This window comes from Podarcis tiliguerta (assembly GCF_965153285.1).
Source record: "Podarcis tiliguerta genome assembly, chromosome: 9".
Taxonomy (NCBI): domain Eukaryota; kingdom Metazoa; phylum Chordata; class Lepidosauria; order Squamata; family Lacertidae; genus Podarcis; species Podarcis tiliguerta.
Window position 1 is genome coordinate 56,176,179 of NC_139542.1, and position 20,827 is coordinate 56,197,005.

Below are 20,827 nucleotides of genomic sequence, written 5' to 3' on the forward strand. Positions count from 1 at the left end.
AACCCTAGAGTCTGTCAAGACTGGCCCGTACGGGCAGGGGTACCTTTACCTTTACCTTTATATGTTAAGCAGAGCCTTTGCCCATGCCTTTATTAACAATTTCACCAGCCCCAGATCCCAAAATGTTCAGCAAGTGTGAGGGCCAGCTAGCCACCGGTTAGAAATGAGGTTATTTTAAAGCTGAACTAGAATGGCCCTGGCTGCATCTCATTGGTGTTGGACAAAGTGTGTTGACAGCATGCATTAAATTAATGACAGAGGCCTCTGCTTTAAGACGACATGTGTTCTAGCTTTTAAATGTAAAGCTTAATTTGAAGTCCCAAAGTGGTTATTCTTTTTTTCTTTTTTTAAATCACTCCCAGAATGCAAGAAAGAACCATTAAAGGTTTTTAGTGATGTTTGGAGAGCTCCGTTTCCAAAAGAAAATTGGCTCCTTTTCCTTGGATGCTGGACTGAGTTTTAATTGAATTTTGATGAGATGATGGATGTTGTACTTTATTCCAAGTCTATATGCTAAATTAACAAGACTGTCTGCTTAGTTTTCCCTTTTGAAAGCAGACCAGGATGAGTTGCCACTAATTCTCTCGTTCAAAATATGATTAGCTACGTGAACCAAAATCTTAGTCAAAAGTTGAAAGTCATTTTTGAAAGAAAAAAAATTCTCTCAAGCCAAGGTTAATTCTTAGCATAGGGCATATACCTCCTCTGGAAGCACACAATGAAATGGGAATAATCCAGTCCCACTAAATTAAATAGAACTTTCTCTGGGTAAACATGGGTACATTTTCTTTTTGATGAAACAAGCGTGAGATCCTTCAAAGCTATAATCAAAAGTAAATTGTAAAACAGATACATTTCAAATATTTAAATGAGAGGTAGCTACTTCCACAGAAGGGATGCGGGTGGCGCTGTGGATAAAACCTCAGTGCCTAGGACTTGCCAATCATCAGGTCGGCGGTTCGAATCCCCACGGCGGGGTGCGCTCCCGTTGCTCGGTCCCAACGCCTGCCAACCTAGCAGTTCGAAAGCACCCCCAGGTGCAAGTAGATAAATAGGGACCGCTTACCAGTGGGAAGGTAAACGGCGTTTCCGTGTGCTGCGCTGGCTCGCCAGATGCAGCTTGTCACGCTGGCCACGTGACCCGGAAGTGTCTTCGGACAGCGCTGGCCCCCGGCCTCTTAAGCGAGATGGGCGCGCAACCCCAGAGTCGGACACGACTGGCCTGTACGGGCAGGGGTACCTTTACCTTTACCTTTAGCTACTTCCACAGATACGCAGTTACACGTAGGAAAGGCTCCAGCTAAGATGAATGTCTTGGATGGCCACAACTTTTATTCAACCGTTAGGCTCACTGGTGATCAAACAAAACAAAACATGGTGGTGCCAATTAATGGAAAGAGATGTTAATGTTAACATTTCCTGTACAGCAGCTGATCAGGAAGCATGCAAATTGTTTTGGTATCCCATGTTTTAATAGATGCTCGAGTTATGACTGTCCAAACTTGGGGAAGTGCTCTGGCTGCTGTGATCAGAGGCTTGGGACATGACGGAAATAAAAGAAATTACCCATTACAATACTCTACCGGAGGAAAGAAATCAGATGACTAGAACCTTTCAAAAGAACTATGGACACGGTTTATTTTTTATTGGAATTAAAATGGATAGAATTGTTATTATGGACCTATTAAGTCGTTGGCATCTGTTGTCTTGAGAGTCAGTGGAGGGCAGCTCCAAAGGCAAGGCCAAACCACTGGAGAATCACAGCGCCTGCTGTGGCTGCAGAAACTGGTGACTCTTAACTGCTGCCTGCCGCATTGTTTTTGCTGTGTTAGCAGTGACCTCTGTGGGGCACAAGCCTGGGCTGTGTGTATGGAGGTCCCGGGCTGCCCAGATGACAATACTTGCCTCTCGGCCTCGCTGATGTCTTCCAAAGAAAAGCAGAGCAAGATGTTTGGCACCAGCCTGGCTGCAGGAGTTGCCAGGATGAGGCATAAAAGGTTTCCTTAGGGCCCCACTCCTGATTTGTGTAGGGCTTACTCCTTAGCCCTTTCCTCTCCCAAAGATGTCCCACAAGGCAGCAGATGTTTAGGATCAGTTTTCCTTCTCCTAGATGGGCTCCTTTCCCAGGTTGATGAGCCCCATCTGCCCCTCGCTTCCCTCTACAGCACATGCAGAAACCACCTCCTTGACCATTGGAGCTACTGTTGGTCTCATCTGCTCAATATGCCAGAGACGTTCCTCACTTGCAGGGGAAGTGAGGGTTTGAGACCCATTGGCAACCCTTACCTGGTTTATGTGGGATGTGATCCATGAGAGGCAATCAAGTACAACATTCCTTGAAATGCTAGAGAAGACAAGCAAGGGAACGTTTGGTCCAGCCAGTCAAAACTTCCTGTTCCTCCTGGCTGGAGCATCCTTCCTTTTGCATGTGATAGAAAGTGGGTATGACCTAACCTGTCCAGGTAACAGAAGGAAAAGTCACGCAGCAACCTCTCTCTCTTTTTCTGACTTCCTTCTTTGTTTGACCAGCTTTCAGCTAGGACTGCTCTGCTAGCTCTCAGCTAGCAGAAGCACTGGGATTATTCCCCCGTATGGGGTAGATCCACACGTACATATTTGTAACTAAGCCTGCCTTCAGGAATCCAACTGTGAACTGATGTAAGTAAACTTCTTTTCTTGACTTTGAATAAGATTGTGACGTCTATATTCTTTTAAGAGGGATTCAAGGAAACTTACCAGGAATGAAGACAGACTGAATTGTATAATAGTGAGAGGCTCACACGGGCCTGCAACCAGCTATCTGCTGTGCACGTAAAAAGGGGAATGTAACTCTGCTAAGTAAAGGGACTACTTGCTAGTGCAAGTTAGGAAGGATATTAATAAACATTATATCCTCTCCTGCCACCCTGAACATTCCCACAGTTTAGCCGGCCAGTTGGAAGCCATTCACCTGTTGCATGCTGACAGCTTCTAGGAGCCACAGGTGAAAGTTGAGTGCAGGCTGAGGGCCTTCTGGCAGTTTCCTCACTGCAAGAAGTGAGGTTACAGGGAACCAGGCAGAGGGCCTTCTTGGTAGTGGCACCTGCTTGTGGAACACCCGTCCACCAGATGTTAAGCAAATAACTATCTGACGTTTAGAAGACATCTGAAGGCAGCCCTGTTTAGGGAAGTTTTTAATGTTTGAAGTTTTATTCTGGTTTTAATCTTCTGTTGAGAGTGGCTGGGGAAACCCAGCCAGATGGGCAGGGTAGAAATAATAAATTATTGTTATCATTACACAAAGGTAGACAAACTACCCCAGAAGGAGCATGGCATGCTCCCCACCAGAGGCAGGTGAGGAGAGGGGAGATTGTTGCCTCTGACAAGCAGAAATAGTTGTATTGACAGAATGATCTTAGCACAACACTGTATTCCACACTAGGTAAGCACTGATTGGGGAGTTCTGCACCAAATCACATGAAATTAGGCACATCTGAGCATTTGCATTGACCTCTCCACTAGGTAGCCACTGGTGTGTGTCCAAACAGGCCATATATTTCCATTCCACTTGATGAAAGTGCAGATGAGCTCCATTGAGCTAACATGACAGCCATTCCTGTGATGTTTGCATTGCGATAGCACATTCTGCTATGCAAGCCAGCACAACAACACACAGCACTGAGAGACGTGCCTGCCAAGTTTGGTTTTTTCAACTGCTAAATTAGGCTAGTTTCCTGTATTATTTTATGCAACATTTTATGGATTGGGCTTTATTGACATTAGGATTCCTCTGCAATTGTTCCTCCTATGTTTTTGAATTGTTATTGCTGCTCATTTGACATGTTGTGATTGGCTTTGAAAGCAACCCTCTGGAAAAACCCAGTGGTGGTGATGTAAGATGAAGTGTTAATGTTCCAAAGCTTGCCTGTTTCATATATGTGCAATGAAGAACAACAATAGAGATGGCTGTGGCTGGCTTTGTAGTATTATCTGGTTGCTTTAGCTGGGGAGCATTGTAACTAGTTCAAAGCTTGAAGTTTGAATTAGTTTGAAACTCAAAGTTCACATTAGTTCAATAATAATAATAACAATAATAATAATAATAATGGTTTCCCCAGTCACTCTGGGCGGCTTTCAACAGAACATTAAAAACAGAATAAAACATCACATATTAAAAACTTCCCTAAACAGGGCTGCCTTCAGATGTCTTCTAAAAGTCAGATAGTTGTTTATTTCCTTGACATTTGATGGGAGGGCATTCCACAGGGTGGGCGCCACTACTGAGAAGGCCCTCTGCCTGGTTCCCTGTAACCTCACTTCTCACAGTGACGGAACTGCCAGAAGGCCCTCGGAGATGGATCTCAGTTCAAAGCTCTAGGTTTGAATACTTCAAAGCTCGAAGCTCAAATTAGTTCAAAGTTTGAATTAGTTCAAAGCTCGAAGCTCAAATTAGTTCAAAGTTTGAATTAGATCAAAGCTCAAAGTAATTCAGTTTGAATTAGTTCAAAGCGCAAAGTTCAAAGAAGTTTGAAATTTGTAAAGGGGCGGCACAAAATGTGGGGTTCATGGCCCAAAACTAGTTCATAAATTTGGCATCAGTTTGGGGGTGGATCTGGAATTTTGGGGTCACACATGAATGAAGCTGCCTAGAGGTTTTGACTTAATTGAAACATTTCCCCTCTTTGGTGTTGCTGTCTCTTGGTTAGGAAAAAAAAGACTATAGCGTTGCTTCTGAGCCTCTGGCATTCTTTGCTGCATGGCGTTATTCCAGTTCATTGAATTAATGTTTCAAACATACAAGTCCTAGTATTTCAAAGGGAGAAATAAGTATGTAATAAAAATGGGAATTAATTGCAATGGAAAGATATGCTGCTTCACTTTTAAGCCTAGAAGCTGCCTATTGAATATACTTACACACCTCAAAATCAAGATGAACCCCATACCACACCTATACCACCCAACATCTTCATCACACAATACACACAGAACTTAGCAGCAAAGATACAATGACTATTTCTCATGTTAAAAAACTAAAATACACGGTTGTTAGCTAACTACTATGGGGATAAATTTAGAGCCCTTTATTATAGGCTCAAGCAAGACCCTGCCAAGAGACTTTTCTTTTCAGTTCTAATCATTTTTTTAATCAATGTATCCCAGCAACAAACGTCCAGTTTTATTAGTCTGTGAATAAAGTGAGCAGGGTTTTGTTTGGATAAGAAACTCCAATGCAAATACACCTAAGCTAAAATGAATATAAAAAATGCCCCCCCTAAACTGAAAATATGTAAATAATTCCAAATATATAAACAACACTTGGAACAGAAACCTTAAAATCTGAAAAAGTATGGAACACATAATTACTCTCTACAAAACTTGAGACTCTGGTTTGGGAGGGATATATCTATTATTAACAAGTGCGTCATCCAGTTTTCCTCTGTGAGATCTTTGGCCTTGTTGAGCATCAAAAGCACAAGAAATAAACTAAACAGCATAATGGCAACTATTTTAAAAGATTAACCACTAAACCCTATGTCCTTTTAATGTGTGTATTGATTGTGTTCTTCCACATTCTCTTGCCGCATCTGGAATCACATGCAATTATCTCTTAATAGCGAATTCTATATATTATGTATTTATTGCTACTGAATAGTTGGTGTTGTAGCTGAAATCCGTTAAAAATAACGCAAGTTCCAAATTGTTTTGAAGTGGAGAGTGCGATGCACAAGCCAAGTTCCTTGCATCTCTAATCCAAAGGGTTGTTTTTGGTCACCAGAAACACACATTCTGAGCAGCTTTTCCTCACCATGGCATTTAGCAATTATTCCTTGTTGAAAGCGGTATTAAAAATTGCTTGTCTCCTGCAAAGGGCTCTGGTATTCCAGCATAATCAACTCTGTTCATGGTTGACTGTCCTGTACTGGAACTATTGGCGACATTTCAATATTTTTATCTTTGTACTTCTTTCAAGAGGAAAATGTCTCCAAGCGGAAGTGCAATAAAGCCTTTTAAAGCATTGGCATGCAATTGCGTGTTGAGAAAGCAGAACATCAGCTCGAGCTGTGAGGATAACTGTGAGAGGGAAACATCACAGCCGAAGTTTTGGGTATTCAGTCAAACAAAAAATGAAGCATTTTTTAAAAAAAACAACCATACAAAGCATTTTCAGAAAGATCCCAATCTGGGATGTTTTGGAGCAGTTTCCAAGGAGGCCTTTTAATATTTATTTTGTAAGGTAATCTGGTTTTGTAAATGCTGACTGCTAGGAAGTGGGCAAAAGAAAAGGATCTTACGATTGTGACTGCCAGATAACTCTTGAATTTAAAACTAACACAGTTAGGAATTCCTGTTCAATGTGATTAGCTTAATGAATTCCAAGAGAGTTGAAGTAGCCAAACGGGATGACCAGGCTTAGCCTGTATAACAAAGTGTATATTTGAGATTTGCTTTTTAGAATACCTATACCATGCACATTACGCAAGTTATCCACAAATACTGATTTCTTCTTGCCAGTTTAATACCTTTTGGTGTAAGGAATAGTATCTTTCTTCTTTCTCAATGCCCATCATCTCCTCCCATTCACACAACACATACACCTTACACTGGACTCCGGAATACTTTTGTATTGGTGTGAAAGCACTTCTTTGAATCCTGCACGCCTGAATTGCCCTTATTTGAAAAGCAGAAGAAAATCTCTGGCAATTCACATTCATTCAGTAACTTATCGTTTATTGACTTTTTGATGACTGTGTGAATGGCCTCCGCTAAAAGCACTGCTTTGGGGTGGGGTCAGATGACATTAAAAGCTCTGACTGGGGTATTTGATCTGTCATGCTGAAGTCACAAGAGATTATTATGCATCGGGCAACCCACTTTAATTCTCTGGTTGTTAGGACTGCAGTGTTGTGGAGGAATTAAACTGCACCTGTCTCTAAAAGATTTCAGAGGGAAAATAATGGATGGATTGTTTTGAAATCTGTTTCTGACCTAAGTTGATGTGCTATCCAACAAGGAGCTTTCTGACATGCTAAAAAAGCAACTATCTCAAGGAGATATTCACAGAATGAATGGCAGCACTTACACTAGGTACAATGCAGTGAAGTGCTATACTTGAAGACCGTATTGTGATGGGTTCAAAACGTGATCACCACCCTAGAAACTGGGTCACAGCACTTCCTGGTTCCTACAACATTATCCACAGAGGAAATTCTCAATACTGGAGGGTTGATTTATTTCCCACCCAGAGCCTGCCCACTCTCTAGTGCCTATCAGTCACCATTTATCACGACACTCTTGTTTTTAAAAACACACTTCAGGAAGAAAGTAAATTAGAGCGAGAGATGTAGAGGGCCTGTATTTGCTTTTTGTTTTTATTATCAACAATCAGTTAATGGTACACTCTTGGAAAACTATATGCACATGTAGAAATATTTCCCCCTTTTAAATAGAAGCATTCATTTTAACCACATATAAATAAATCTGAAAATCCTGAAACATAATTTATGATGGTTAATGCTCACAAACATATCCCAACACAAAAGGAAAAAGAACAATAATAAAAAAGAGACAACATGCAATTGATAACCAAAGCTGATACCATTGCATGGAGCCGACCTCTCTAAACGCAAAGAAATGTAACCAGTGAGAACCTCATTTCTCCATAAAGACACACCATAAAGACTACAAGGAGAGAAAACATTATTTATACGTCTAACTAGAGTAGACAAGTTTGTATCAATATTAACACTATACAATTGAGTCACAGAACACAGTTTTAGAAAGACACAGAAAAAGATGGTAAAGCATACCTGTCGACATAACTAATACCTAGGTTCTTGTGCCTTGTAAAAGAAACATTTCTTAAAACCCTAAGAAGAGATGCCTAAAAACTGCATGGACAATGTAATCGTAATCTTCAGAATGAATTCCAATCCATTTGCCAGAAAGGGCTGTTTTGGACAGAGAGTTGGTTCACCTTCTGTAAACTTCTCCCTGCACATTGAAACACACAATTACGGTAGGTTTGCAGCAACTGCGGTGGGGAAAGGGCAGGGCCGTAAATGAAAAATCTAATCACTGCTAGTAATGATCACAATAGGAGGGTTGGCTATGCTGAATGGTCAGGGCCGGTTCACGTTGTCACTCGGCAGGGCTGGAAACGGAGTTGGACCAAGAACTGCTTCTCACACGTCTCAGTGGATTACTGTGTGTGGCTGAGGGCTGGCAGCTGAACTCTGATACGACTTTTGATCAGCCTCGCAGGAGGAGATGGGTTGGGTCCTCTGGCTGCACCTTCACAAACGCAAGTCATCACCTATGCTGCATTTACGAAGCGGTACCCGGGCACAAACAGCAATCATTTGGCACACCACCCTAAACCATCTTAACGTAACTTGAACCATACATACATACGGTACATACCCTCTAACAACTGCCACATCAAATTAGGTCACCTTGTTTAAGAGGAATGCTAAACAAAAGTAGCTTTCCCTGAGGCAAGCTGCAGTTTCCACGAGGGCTGGTGTTTTGTGGCGCAAAAATATTTCTGAGAAGCCTTCAGAAATGGGCTCCCTTACCTAGAAAACACAGATTGATCTACCGAGGCGGCAATCCGTAAAGTTTAAGGCTTAAACATGCTTATTAAGGGAGTAAGCCCGATTGAAGAGTGTGGAATTTGGTTCAGAATAAAACATAACCAGATTGCACTGATTCTGTAACTATATCCCCCTCCGGTGTAACATAACATTTAACTGTAATTTTAGACCCTCCGTGTCAATTATACTCTAGGGAAGCTGCGAAAGCAGGAAGGGGTGTGCGTCCTACTAGCCTAACTGATACATTCAGAAGCTGTGCTCTAGTTACAGTACAAACGACTTGCACAGCAACCCCTTGGTTTCAGTACGTTTACAAATTTAGACCTCTCAACTCTGTACATGTTCTCTGGGCCTCGTCAGCTCAGCCCACGAAAAGGAGTGAGTGAGTGGGGCGGCAGGGGGGCTCCAATTTAGCCCTGGGGGAGGGGGAGACCGCGTGGCTCTTAACGCGCGCACCTTGGCTGTGCCAAGTCTCCAAATGGAGCGCTCACGATGCGCAAAGGCGGACGCGCGGTTTTGCAACGGGTGTGCAGCCACGCTGAAAGCGCCTCAGCCTCAAGGAAAAACCCGGCCAAGAGAGGGGGGTTTGGCGGGGTGGGGAGGAAGGATTACATTGCAGTAGCAGCAGCAACACCGACAAAACGACACTGGCAGCTTGTGGACAGTTTTCTCCCGGCCAGGGACTGCGCAAGGAGGAGAGGGCGGAGGCGCGGCGCCTGCTGCAGCAGAGCGATGCGCACTACGGGGCGCGCTCGCTTGTTCGTAGCCCGGGCAAGGTCGTTTGCAAGTCCGCGCCGTCGGGGCCGCTCCGACGTGAGCGAGGAGGGCAGGAGTAGAGGCCTGGCGAGTCCCTTCCCTGCAGAGGGCGCCGCCTCCTCGCTCTCGGCCATTGGGGAAGCGCCCGTCGAGGGAGGCCCGGCCCCGGCGACGCAGCCCCGGCCGGCCGGCCCCGCGCTCAAAACATACTGCTCTTCACCAAGGTGCCTTTGGTGCCGTTGGGTCTCTGCAGCGACGAGAGCACGCTGGCGAAGGGCCCACCTAAGGAATCCGGGATGGAGGTGATCGGCCCCGGTCCGGGGGCCCAGCCCTGCCCTGGCCCCGCCGCCGCCGCCGACAAGCCACCAGGCCCCGACGGCGCGCCTTTGCCGGCCTCCTGCCCGGGCCCGCCGGCTCCGGGTCCGCCGGGACCTCCCGTGGGGCTGGGCCCGCCGCCGCCGCAGCTGGGAGCCGGGTTGGGGTTGGGGCCGGGCCCGCCGGTGCTGTCCGGGTCGGTGCTTTTGGCTTCTTTGCTCTCATCGTCCCGCGACGCGTCGGACTTCTTCCCAGACGAGCCGTTCTTGGCTGCGGCCGCCGCTGCCGCCGCGGCGCGCTCCTGCTTGCGGAACTTCGCCCGTCGGTTCTGGAACCAGACCTGGCCAGAAGGAAGGAAGGAAGGAGAGAGGGGGAAAAGAGAGAGAGAGAGGTTCAGAGTGGGGCGGGCGGCGAGCGAGGGGGGCAAGCGTTCTATTCCCACGTGCAAGGGATATGCGAGTCAAGCCAAAGCAACCTCGAGTCACCGATTCTGTGTTTGTGACCAGAATGCGAGACCATCCCCCTTTCCTCTCTCTCTCTCTCTCTCTCTCTCTCTCTCTCTCTCTCTCTCTCTCTGTGTCTCTCTGTCTCTCCCAAGCGCGCCTTGAAAGCCACTTTGCGGTAGTGGATTCAAAATAGCTGGTCCAGAACTCAGCGTCACTACTTAAATCATAGAACTGTAAAATGGGAAGGGGTCATGACGCGATCTGTTCCAACCCGTTATCTTTTACCCAACATGGGGCTCAAACCGACTGAGCTATCCCAGCTTGAGCCAAAGAAAACAATCAATAAACATGTGGAAAGATCTATCCTTGCAGGTCTTAACTGGCAACTATTTTTAGTACGTGAACTTGTGTGTGCACCCAAAAGGATTAAAATACCCACTGCTAACTATCCTTAGTGTATGGGTGTAGGAAGGGGAATGAAAAGGCCCATTTCCCAAGTCAGTGCCAACCGACGGGCAATGAGCGTAGACAAGCCCATCTGTGAGCATCACAAATTCCCATTCCTGTGAGAAATCAGGGGTAGCAGCAATAGTAAGATTAATAACATGTTACAGATGGCCGACTTATTCCATGGTTATATTTGCTTTCTGGCACGAGGCGACTGGGTAAATTGGCTTTAGACACCCAGTGTCTAAAAGATGCTAGCTAAAACCACCTTATGTGGTCCTTGGGAGGGAGAAGCTGTGAAATGGACGCGCTGCAAATTCAGGTTATACAATGTGGTGGAGTTCACGGTTGCAAATTCTTCCACTTACGGTTTAGAAAAGAGTGGCGTGTGCCCTAGTTGAATGGACGGACTCTGGGTGGCTACTGGCCATGCCAAGCTAAAGAAGAACTTTCATCTCAGAACATTCATATCGTTTTGGCAGAGGTCTCTTTTCTTTTAATAGGTCCAGACAATAAACTGCCGTAATTTACTCCCTATTGTACGGGCAGAGTGGACAGGAAAAGTCCTTCACTGCAGAAGCTGGTTGTTGCTATAAAGTAACATGCATTATTGTTCCTCTGCTGAGGAATAATGTAGCCTGTCTGTGAGTTCTGCTGGCCATCAGCTCAGCCACAGTTCGTAAATAAAAAGAACAGGTGACCACTGGTAGGGTCTAGCATGGCAACTCTTAAGATGCTTCCAGGTGTGCTGACATGGAACCAGACCATTGGCCACGCACATCTGGCATGTTGGCCAATCGCTGGTTGTTGTTATTATTTTTTGAATTTATATACAACCCTATACCCGGGGGTCTCAGGGCAGTTCACAGAATAAAATCAAGATATAAAACCATAAAATACCTAATAAAAACAAAACAACACCAAAACAGAACAGCCACATTCCCTTTCATCTCCAATACCAGTGGCTCTTCTCTGTTCGGATTTATTGCTGTTTGGCACCATCACCCTAACATTCTTCTGCCCATGCTTAAAACCTTCGTGCCACAATCTGTCCTTGCATGCTTTGGCCTGGCTTGCTTTGCAAATTAACTGCTCCCCTGTGACCTGCTTTGTGGTATATCAGAGTGGTTTGCAGCCTTGTTTTCTCAGAAATATCAATTGTGTTCCGTTGGGCAGTTGGATAGGATTGTAGTCTTAATGACTTGTGTTATTATTTCTTGGCGCATCCTAAACCAGTCTTTTGCACTCTTGAGATGCTCAGAAGTAGTGAAAGGATGGAGTATTTAAAGGAAAGGTGAGGAACCTCTGGCCCTCCAGATTTTGCTAGATATAAACTAACGTCATCCTTGGCCAAAATCTGGAGGGCCAGAGGTTTACCACCCCTGATTTAGGGTGTGTCTTAATTTAAGACACAACAGTGTATGCCAAATATAATTATTTCAGGTCAGTGACTCCAAGGTAAAGGTGTTTATATGTACCTAGATTGCAGATCAGGTGAGATCTTAGTGTAAAGCTTTCACTGCTTCTAGAATTCAGATCTCCAGTTTGCTAAGTTAGAAATGGTTCCCACAGAAATAGAGAGCATTGCTAACAAGATCTCGAAAAAAATAATAATCAAAAGGGATGCAAATATCTAATACTGAGAATGGTATGGTCCTCGCCACATGCTGCCCTGTTCAGCTATCCAGATGATAATGTGTCCTCTGCCAAAATCAGGAACTGACAAGGTACCTGTACAGAAATGGGTGGCTCTAGCAAGTGAGCCAAGCCGTAGGGAATACATATCCTAGCCACTGGGCTCTCCAAGGAAATTGCTGCCCTTAGGAGTCGTACTCATTACCATGAGGAAGGTGAGACAGCTTTGGGATGCAAAGCTCAATGCCTCCTGCTGCTGATGGAGGAATGACTCAAGATAAAGGAGGTTAAAAAAAATGAAATAAAAGGCAGCAGCCCGGAATGATAAACATAAAAAACCCTGCATCCATTTTCATATTTTTTCCCAAAGGGAAGTATGAAAATGTGCAAAAGCAACAGACTTCCCACCCTGGGACTCTCTGTCGTTGGTCACCTCCCGTCCAGCAAAATCTTGAAAGCGCTTGCGAGAGACCACTCGCGATGCTTTGCTCCGGATCAAGCGGCCTAGGCGGTTGCTGCAATCCGGATCGAAAGGAGCTCCTTCACCAACCTGAACTCTGGCTTCGGTGAGGTCGATTTTGAGGGCCAGCTCCTCTCGGGTGTAGATATCTGGGTAGTGAGTCTCCGCGAAGACCCTCTCCAGTTCCTTCAGCTGCGCGCTGGTGAACGTGGTCCTGATCCGCCTCTGCTTCCTCTTCTCGTTCAAGCCTCCGTGGTCGGTGAAGAGCTTGTAGGGGACTAAAGAGGGAAAGGGGAGCGGGGTGGGAGGAAAAGAAACACAGGCCAGTCGATAACGTGCTGCGATTCCCCGCAATAAGCCGTTGGAACGCGAGGACAGCCGTCCGGGGGATCCGGATTCGAATGGTTTCACTGCGCTTGCGGCGGTCGGAGCGTGACCCGCGAAACCGTCTACACCGCCATGCTAACCAGGGAGCTTACTCGCGAGCAGACATGGAGAAGAAACGCATTCTTGTCCCGTCCGTTTTCTGAGACGGTTAACGTTTCTAATCCAGAAAAGGGAGAGGGATGTATTTCGATAACGAAATGGATAAGGAAGCAGAATGATACGGTCTGTTTGCAGATGGATTCTCCAAAACACTATTATTATTTTTTACTTTCGATATAGGTTATATAAAAAAAACCCAACCACCTCCCTTCCCCTCCACCCCACCCCACAGCTTCTGTTTATTGCGGTTGGATCAAAAGTATACCATCCTTAGCGACGATTTTCCAAAAATGAAATTGCGGGGGAGGGGAGAGCGATGACAATTTATGCTAAATTAAGATGGGGGGTGGTGGTTCGTTGGAATGACAGGCAAATCTTGTAGTTGCGCCCCCCCGCCCCCATCTCCTCCTTTAATGTCGCAAAGAGAGATGACGAATGGAGAGATTGGCAGGGCGATCTCGCTAGATGCGGGTATGAGCGTTCACACAAGACGGCCAAGGCTGCCTTTCTCTCAAAATGCAACTGCTACATGCCTGCTTGATTTAGTACAAAAAATGGTCCAAAAATAATAATGATCCACGACCAGCACCAGAGGTGCTGTTTCCATGGAATTCGATAGCAAAATCGACCCGTTGCGTTGACCGGAATAGAGCAACACCGACAGGTGCCATCCTAAATATGTTGACTCGGAAGTCCGATTGAGCTCAATGGGATGTGCTCCCAAGTAAGTGTCGCCTCCCCCTCCCAGACACCTCCAGAGCTGCCCCTGAATTTTTTTGCACCTCCTCCCTTACTCGAAGACTTTCGCCCAGGCGGGATTTCGTTGTTCCTAGGGGGGGAGCTGCTAAAAAAGGAAAGAAAGGAACGAAAGAAAAAGAAAAATACTAGCAGCGAGACAGTGCCCGCTTATCTCTCCATGGCATGTTTACTGTTGTTGCCCGTGGTGGATGCGGTTTCTTAAAAGAGGGAAAGGGAAGAGAAGGAAAGGGGGGAAAGGCGATGAAGATGAAGATGATGAAGAAGAAGACAGTGTCAGTAATGAGCTTTCCTCGCGGCTTATTTAATTATTTCCCCCAGCTTTTCCGTCTCCCTCGCAAAGTAAATAAATTATGCCGATCATTTTGGCAGCTTAAGATAATTTTGTTGGCGGTTTCGGGTGTGACTTCGGATAGTGTAACGGTGTAAGTGAATTACACCCCCCTCTCCCCCCCCCCCAACACACAAACCCAACCCAACCCACCCCCCTCCTCTCTCCTCTCCTCTCTCTCCTTCCCTGCAATCGCTCCTAACGTGATAAATTCTTTCATTTGTGTAAGCAAATTTCGTTGGGTAAATACTAAACACATTGCCATTTTCCAAATGCAATCAAAGCGAGGCTTCCCTCTCCTATTTTTTCCCCTCCCTCTCTTTTCTCCTCGGCCGGGCTTTGGCTTGGCTCTTCCCCCTTCCTCCTCTCTTGCCCTCTCTCTCTCTCTCTCTCTGCTTGCCTTTCCCCTTCTCTCTCTCTCCAGTGTCCAGCCAGGGGCGCAGGGTCCTTACCTGCCGCGTATGGGCTGCTCTGGTGGTCCCTAAGGGTGCCCAGGCTGCAGGATCCGGGGGTGAGGGACGGGCACCCGGAGGTGGCCCCGAAAGTGGTCCTGATGGGGTTATACTGGAAGCCGCTCGCCTGGCTGCACGAGCTGAAGTCCGCGTAAGCCGAAGCCAAGCTGGACGTGTCCATCCCAGCCATGCACGACTCGTAGGCGGAGGAATTGAGGTAAGAATATTCCATTTTATACATTGAAAAGGCTCGGGGGTGGCCCAGCCAACGGGTTTGGGGGCTGGAGGGTGGGGAGAGAGAAAAGATGGGGCTCCTGGTCAAGGTGGGGTGGGGGTGGGGGCGAGGTGGATGAGGGGGGGAGAGAAGAAGAGCCAAGGCAAGGGGAGAGAGCGAGATGCGCACAGCTCCGCTCTTGCTTCCAGAGTGGCCTCCTTGCTACCAGCCGTGCCGAGTTTTATGAAAAAACGGCTCCTATGAGCTGCCTTGCCTGAGGTCTCTAGAGCATATAGTCCTCATCATAAACTTGGCTGTTTCCACTTGGACAATAGCAAAGCGGTTGGTCTGATCGCGGGCGCTTTTTACATGACAATAACTCATCAGTCTATTGGGCTGGCAACTGGGGTGGGGGTGGGGGGAGCGAGGAAAGAGGGGAAGGAGGGGGGAGGGGAGAAGGAGGGAGGGGAGGGGAGGGGAGGGAGGGGGAGGAAAGAGGGAGGGAGGCTGAGCTGCCCAACTTCCCTCTGGCTGATTCCTGCATCTCTAATGAGAATTTAATACACACCCTCGACGTCCCCGGTCCTCTGTTTCGCCAAGCAGCCTCGCTGCCCTTTTAATTCGATCAGCCTCCTTGGGAAAGGAGGAAAGTTGGGTGACGATTTTCCCTGATCCGATTTGCCCGAGCTTTTAAACCTCCTTTTTAACTGATCTCACTCATACACACACGCGCGCGCACGCACGCACCCCTATATACAGGGCTGCTAACTTGCTTAAAATATTGGGGGGCCCAGGTAAACCCCGCCCCACATAATCGATCACAAGACACGACACCCACACTCCGTTTGAATGGCAATGCCTATCAACTTTGGGCCCCCCTCAAATATTTAAATATTTTATTGGGGGGCTCTAGAAGTTTGCCCTATGCATACGCACACCCACACACCTGGGAATAAAAAGAGAGAAGGGTTGGGGGTTGTTGCGGGGGGGGGCGTGTTTTAAGGGTGTGTGTGGAGAGAGGTGGTGTCCCCCGCCCACAACTAAGAAGAGAAATAAGCCTCCCTCCCCCGCAGCTTCGGACTAAGGAGTGAAACCCCGGGGTCGTCGCGAAACCTGCTTTGTACGCGCGTTACGCGCTCAATTGAACTCCAAAGAGACCCCCTTCCGAGCGTGAAATGCGATAAAGGGCGAGTACACTGGCAGGACTCGGGCACCCTGCGAAAGGGACCCCTGGGTGGGGAGTGGCAGCGGATGGAGGGGTTTCCCAAAGGCACCTGGTCGGAGGGAGAGTGGGGCGGGGGAACCGACGGCACACCCCGCGCTTCTCCTTCCAAGGTCGCGCGTGCCTGGAGGCGCTTTCCACTGCGTCTCCCTTTCCTGGCACCATCCGCACCACCACCAACTCCCCACCCCGGTGGTTCTCGAGACTAACCGAGGGCCCACGAGAAAAGCCCGCCCGCTCCCAACACTTGGGTTTCGAAGGCAGCGATTAGGCCCAGGCCTGGGTTTAAATCATGGACGCGTCCTCGCCCACCTAAAACCCGCATCCTTTCTCCCCCCGCGTTCACAAAATACGTTTCCCCAGCCGGACCCTAACATTTTGATAATCCGATGGATTTTAGCGGAAGAGATATGGACATCCTTTCATGGAGATCGAGGCGGGGGCGGGTTTTTTTTTAACGTGCTTATTTATTTATTTTTAATTTTACGTTCGCCTTTTCAATCTCTGCGCTTGGTGGGGGTCCCAACGTAACGATAATAATGACCATAATAATCTACTTTAAAACAGCTCCAATAACAAGTTGGTGTCTTGATGCTCCCGATCAAGTCACGTTTTCTGTTTACAGACAACGCTGAAGCTCCCTTCACATTCCCTTGTAGAAGAAAATACATTTCTCCTCCCAGGGAGCCTGAGCAAATCAGTCCCCCCCCCCCCGATTCTTGTCTGTGGATTTCACGATTTGCATGGTGCTTCCTTGGAGATCATTTCAGCCTGTTATTTACCCCAAGATACAAAGTCCACGCCATTCATTTTCTTGCATTTAGATCTCCCTTCCTCTGAGCTGGTACAAACCAAAACTATCGCGAGGCGAGTTTGCAAAATGAGCAGGCAAGTGAGGGGGGCGAGGGGAACGAACAAACTCCTGGTGTTTCTGATGCGCTTCCTTGCATCCCTCCCGAGCTAATAAAACTATCACCCTCGGATAGTATTTAAAGCCTTTAAGACCGATCCGCAGTATTTGCAGAGCTTTCACCGAGCCTAAAAGAATGGAAAAATGGGTGGGGAGAAATCTCGCGTGCACCGGAATTACCTCCGGACTTTCTCCAGTGTTTTATGGCACAGTGAAAGACTCCTTCAAACCCTAAACGCGGCTGCAATGATGTGTGTGTGTGCGTGTGTTTTGCTACATGTCCTTGTGACTCGCCGATGAAAAGGTTTCTTGAGGGGACAACCCACGCAGCCCAATTGCAGTCCGTGGGCCAGGATGGCGATGCCGTCGAGGGTGCTCTTGGAGAGCGCGCAATTGCGCGTCGACCTTGGCGGCGCAGAACCGGAGCCGGGGGGAAACGGGCACTCTGCCCCGGAACAGGCGAGGATAGTCGGGGACGGAAATATCTCAAGTGGCGAGGGAGAGTTCCCTGGAAGACCTCTCCGGAGTCCAAACGCGGGGTGAGGGGTCCGCCGTCCATGCAAAGAGTGGCAGAGTGGCGCGCATCGAAAGGCTATTAGGGGCGGTTGTTTGCCCTCTTTGGCACATACATACACATCTGTATTATACACACAAACACACAACATACCAAGCCCAAGCAGAGAAAAAACCCACAACCCCCAAGCTGACTCGGAGGCGGAGTCCTCGGGAGTGGCTCCAACGCAACCACTCTCAAGGCCTCTGTTACTCCACGTGGTCTCTTGACGCTTTTAACCCGGCCTCCAGTTAAGTCAGCTTTGACACCGGATTTAATGGCTGCTTGGGGAGGGGGAACGCTCCTTCGGTAGCATAAGTATTTCTGGAGTACCTTGCTTTGCGCCACACCAGTGTTTCTCACACTTGTTTTTCTGGGCTACACTTTCAGAATAAATATTTGCTTGCTCCACAACGATTGGAAAACAAGCAACTGGTAGCAGTGCTTGATTTTGAAAAGATAACTATCCATATTCTTAAAGAAATATTTTTTAAAATATATACTATACTATACTGTACTATACTATACTATACTATACTACACTGGAATGTATAAATTATTGTCGTTGGATCTTCCTGCCTCACTTGGCATCCTCTTCTGCCACAACCTTTGAGAACCACAGTGTTAGTTGCAATAACTGTAGAACTGTACAGTCGGAGGGGATGTCGTAGGTCATCTAGTCCAACCAGTGGCGTAGTGTGGGTTGTCAGCACCCGGGGCAAGGCAAGTAATTTGTGCCCCCCCCCCCCGCTGCACTGTCCCTCCCCCAGATAGTCCCTCGCTCTCTCTCCGCACCGCACCGCACGCCTGGCACCCTCCCCTCCACAGTGGGCGGCGACCCGGCGGCTCGGATCGGATTCGCACAGCCAGCACTGCAGTGAGAGAGAGTGAGTGAGCCAGGTAGGGGCAGAGAGCTGCGAGTGCGAGCGCCCCCCCCAGATGTTTCGCCCGGTGCGGCCGGCCCCCCCTGCACCCCCCACGCTACGCCACTGAGTCCAACCCCCTGCAATCCAACATGGGGCTCAAAGCCACAACCTAGAGATTAAGAGTCTCACGTTCTACTGACTGATCATGTATTACCTCATTTGCTTCAAAATCAGTCAAGCTTGCTGTGCTTGGGAGCCCGCCTGCTTATTCTGGCTGGGAACTGGACTTCTGCTCCCAAATCCTGCCCTGGTGATGGCCTTGGTGAAGGGGCGGGACACACACACACACACACACACACACAAATTTGGCCCTTGAAAAATCACATCCACTAATGAGACATGCTTCCTTCCAATATCAATATTAATTCTAACCTTACTGGTTCTTGCATGTGGTCATGCTCAGCAGGTGTTGTTTATTCTGCCAAGGACTGCAGTGAGCAGAAGACGCTGCTGCTCATATATGTAGCCAATCTAGATTGAAAGCTCTAGTTAGCTCTCATGTCAGTGACACATTGAGGAGGCAATGGGTATGTCTGTGGGCCAAAGACTACTGCCAGCGCTTGGGCCAAGGTACATAACCTACATAAGTAAAAGCTAACTCGTTCTTTGGACCCTCATGTAGCCAAAATGGCATAAAAGGAGGTGTTAGCAGGCCAAGGTTTGCAGAAGTACAAGCATGTGTGAAGTATTCCACCAAAGTCCACTGTGGTCTGAGCTTTGGACACAGAAAGTTAACTGACGGTTGGGGACAGAACAGAAAACTGGGAGGGAGAAGGGAATGGAGTATCCTGAAAGGGCATGGCTGGCTGGCTGGAACCCTGAACAAAAACATTGCACACTGTGACATTTTGTTGCCGTTCCACTTGCAGGAAAGTTAAGGATGTGTCCCAGAGTTCAGAAGCAAACCCAAAGTTGACTGGCTAGCCAGAAGCAAACTGGCAATTTTTTGCACCGTTTGGCATGCGTACGTTATTCTTAATAGGGGATCCATCCCACACAGCGACGGGCACATACCTAAGATGATACAACTGCCAAAGATGGCTGTTTCACCTGGTTTTTACATATAAATCTAGCAGAGATAGTCATCCTAACATTGCCAGCAAATAAGCATTCTGGACAAGGCTGTAGGTCCTAGGCTTGGGGAATTTGGGGGCAAGGCCTAGTTCTGCTTTAGACCATCTCGTATCTCATAGGCCTGCTCTTCATAGGCACTGTGGTTACTGTAGCTCTTATCACAGCCACTGGGCTGGATGTAGCATTTTAAGGTTGCTTATCAGCTGCACGGCACATCTCTCTTTTTACCTGGATTCCGCTAAAGACTGGGTTGGTGACTGCAGAAGTAGACCGCCAAGCAGTAAATTCTGACGGAGGTGCATATGGAGGCACACATTCTGCACATGTGGAAGCATGGAAGTAGCCTATGGCGGAGTCACTTGGATAACAAGCAACTGCTAGTAGCGCGGATCACAAGTTGAACGAGCCAAAGTGGTCTCTGCCCAGAGAAATGGATGGCAGTGACAGTACCTCATTCTGGCCTCCTATATAGTTGGTAGCAATGGCAGCCCCAGATAAAGAGAGAACCATTTCTTTCTTGACAGACTGAGACAGCATCTTAAAAAGCAGAGACATCACCTTGCCAACAAAGGTGCATATAGTTAAAGCTATGGTTTTCCCAGTAGTGATGTATGGAAGTGAGAGCTGGACCATAAAGAAGGCTGATTGCCGAAGAATTGATGCCTTTGAATTCTGATGATGGAGGAGACTCTTGAGAGTCCCATGGACTGCAAGAAGATCAAACCTCTCCATTCTGAAGGAAATCAGCCCTGAGTGCTCACTGGAAGGACAGATCCTGAAGCTGAGGCTCCAATACTTTGGCCACCTCATGAGAAGAGAAGACTCCCTGGAAAAGACCTTGATGTTGGGAAAGATGGAGGGCACAAGGAAAAGGGGATGACAGAGGACGTGATGGTTGGACAGTGTTGTTGAAGCTACCAGCATGAGTTTGACCAAACTGCGGGAGGCAGTGGAAGACAGGAGTGTCTGGCGTGCTCTGGTCCATGGGGTCACGAAGAGTCGGACACAACTAAACGATTAAACAACGACAAATTTCTTTCTTAAGACCTTAAAGGTAAAAGGGACCCCTGACCATTAGGTCCAGTCATGGTCGGCTCTGGGGTTGCGTCGCTCATCTTGCTTTACTGGCTAAGGGAGCCAGCATACAGCTTCTGGGTCATGTGGCCAGCATGACTAAGCCACTTCTGGCGAACCAGAGCAGCGCACAGAAACGCCATTTACCTTCCCACCAGAGTGGTACCTATTTATCTACTTGCACTTTGACGTGCTTT

At 47.5% G+C, this 20,827-nt stretch overlaps 1 protein-coding gene across 1 annotated transcript; it reads right to left on the reverse strand.

The window, feature by feature from the left end:
• Positions 1–7,931: 7,931 nt before the first annotated feature.
• On the reverse strand, positions 7,932–14,907 carry PHOX2B (paired like homeobox 2B). The gene is made up of 3 exons (XM_083458453.1): positions 14,658–14,907; positions 12,723–12,910; positions 7,932–9,984 (listed from the first exon to the last, which is right to left on the reverse strand). The coding sequence occupies exons 1-3, from the start codon at positions 14,896–14,898 to the stop codon at positions 9,529–9,531; spliced, it is 885 nt and encodes a 294-aa protein (XP_083314579.1). The 5' UTR covers positions 14,899–14,907; the 3' UTR covers positions 7,932–9,528.
• Positions 14,908–20,827: the final 5,920 nt, after the last annotated feature.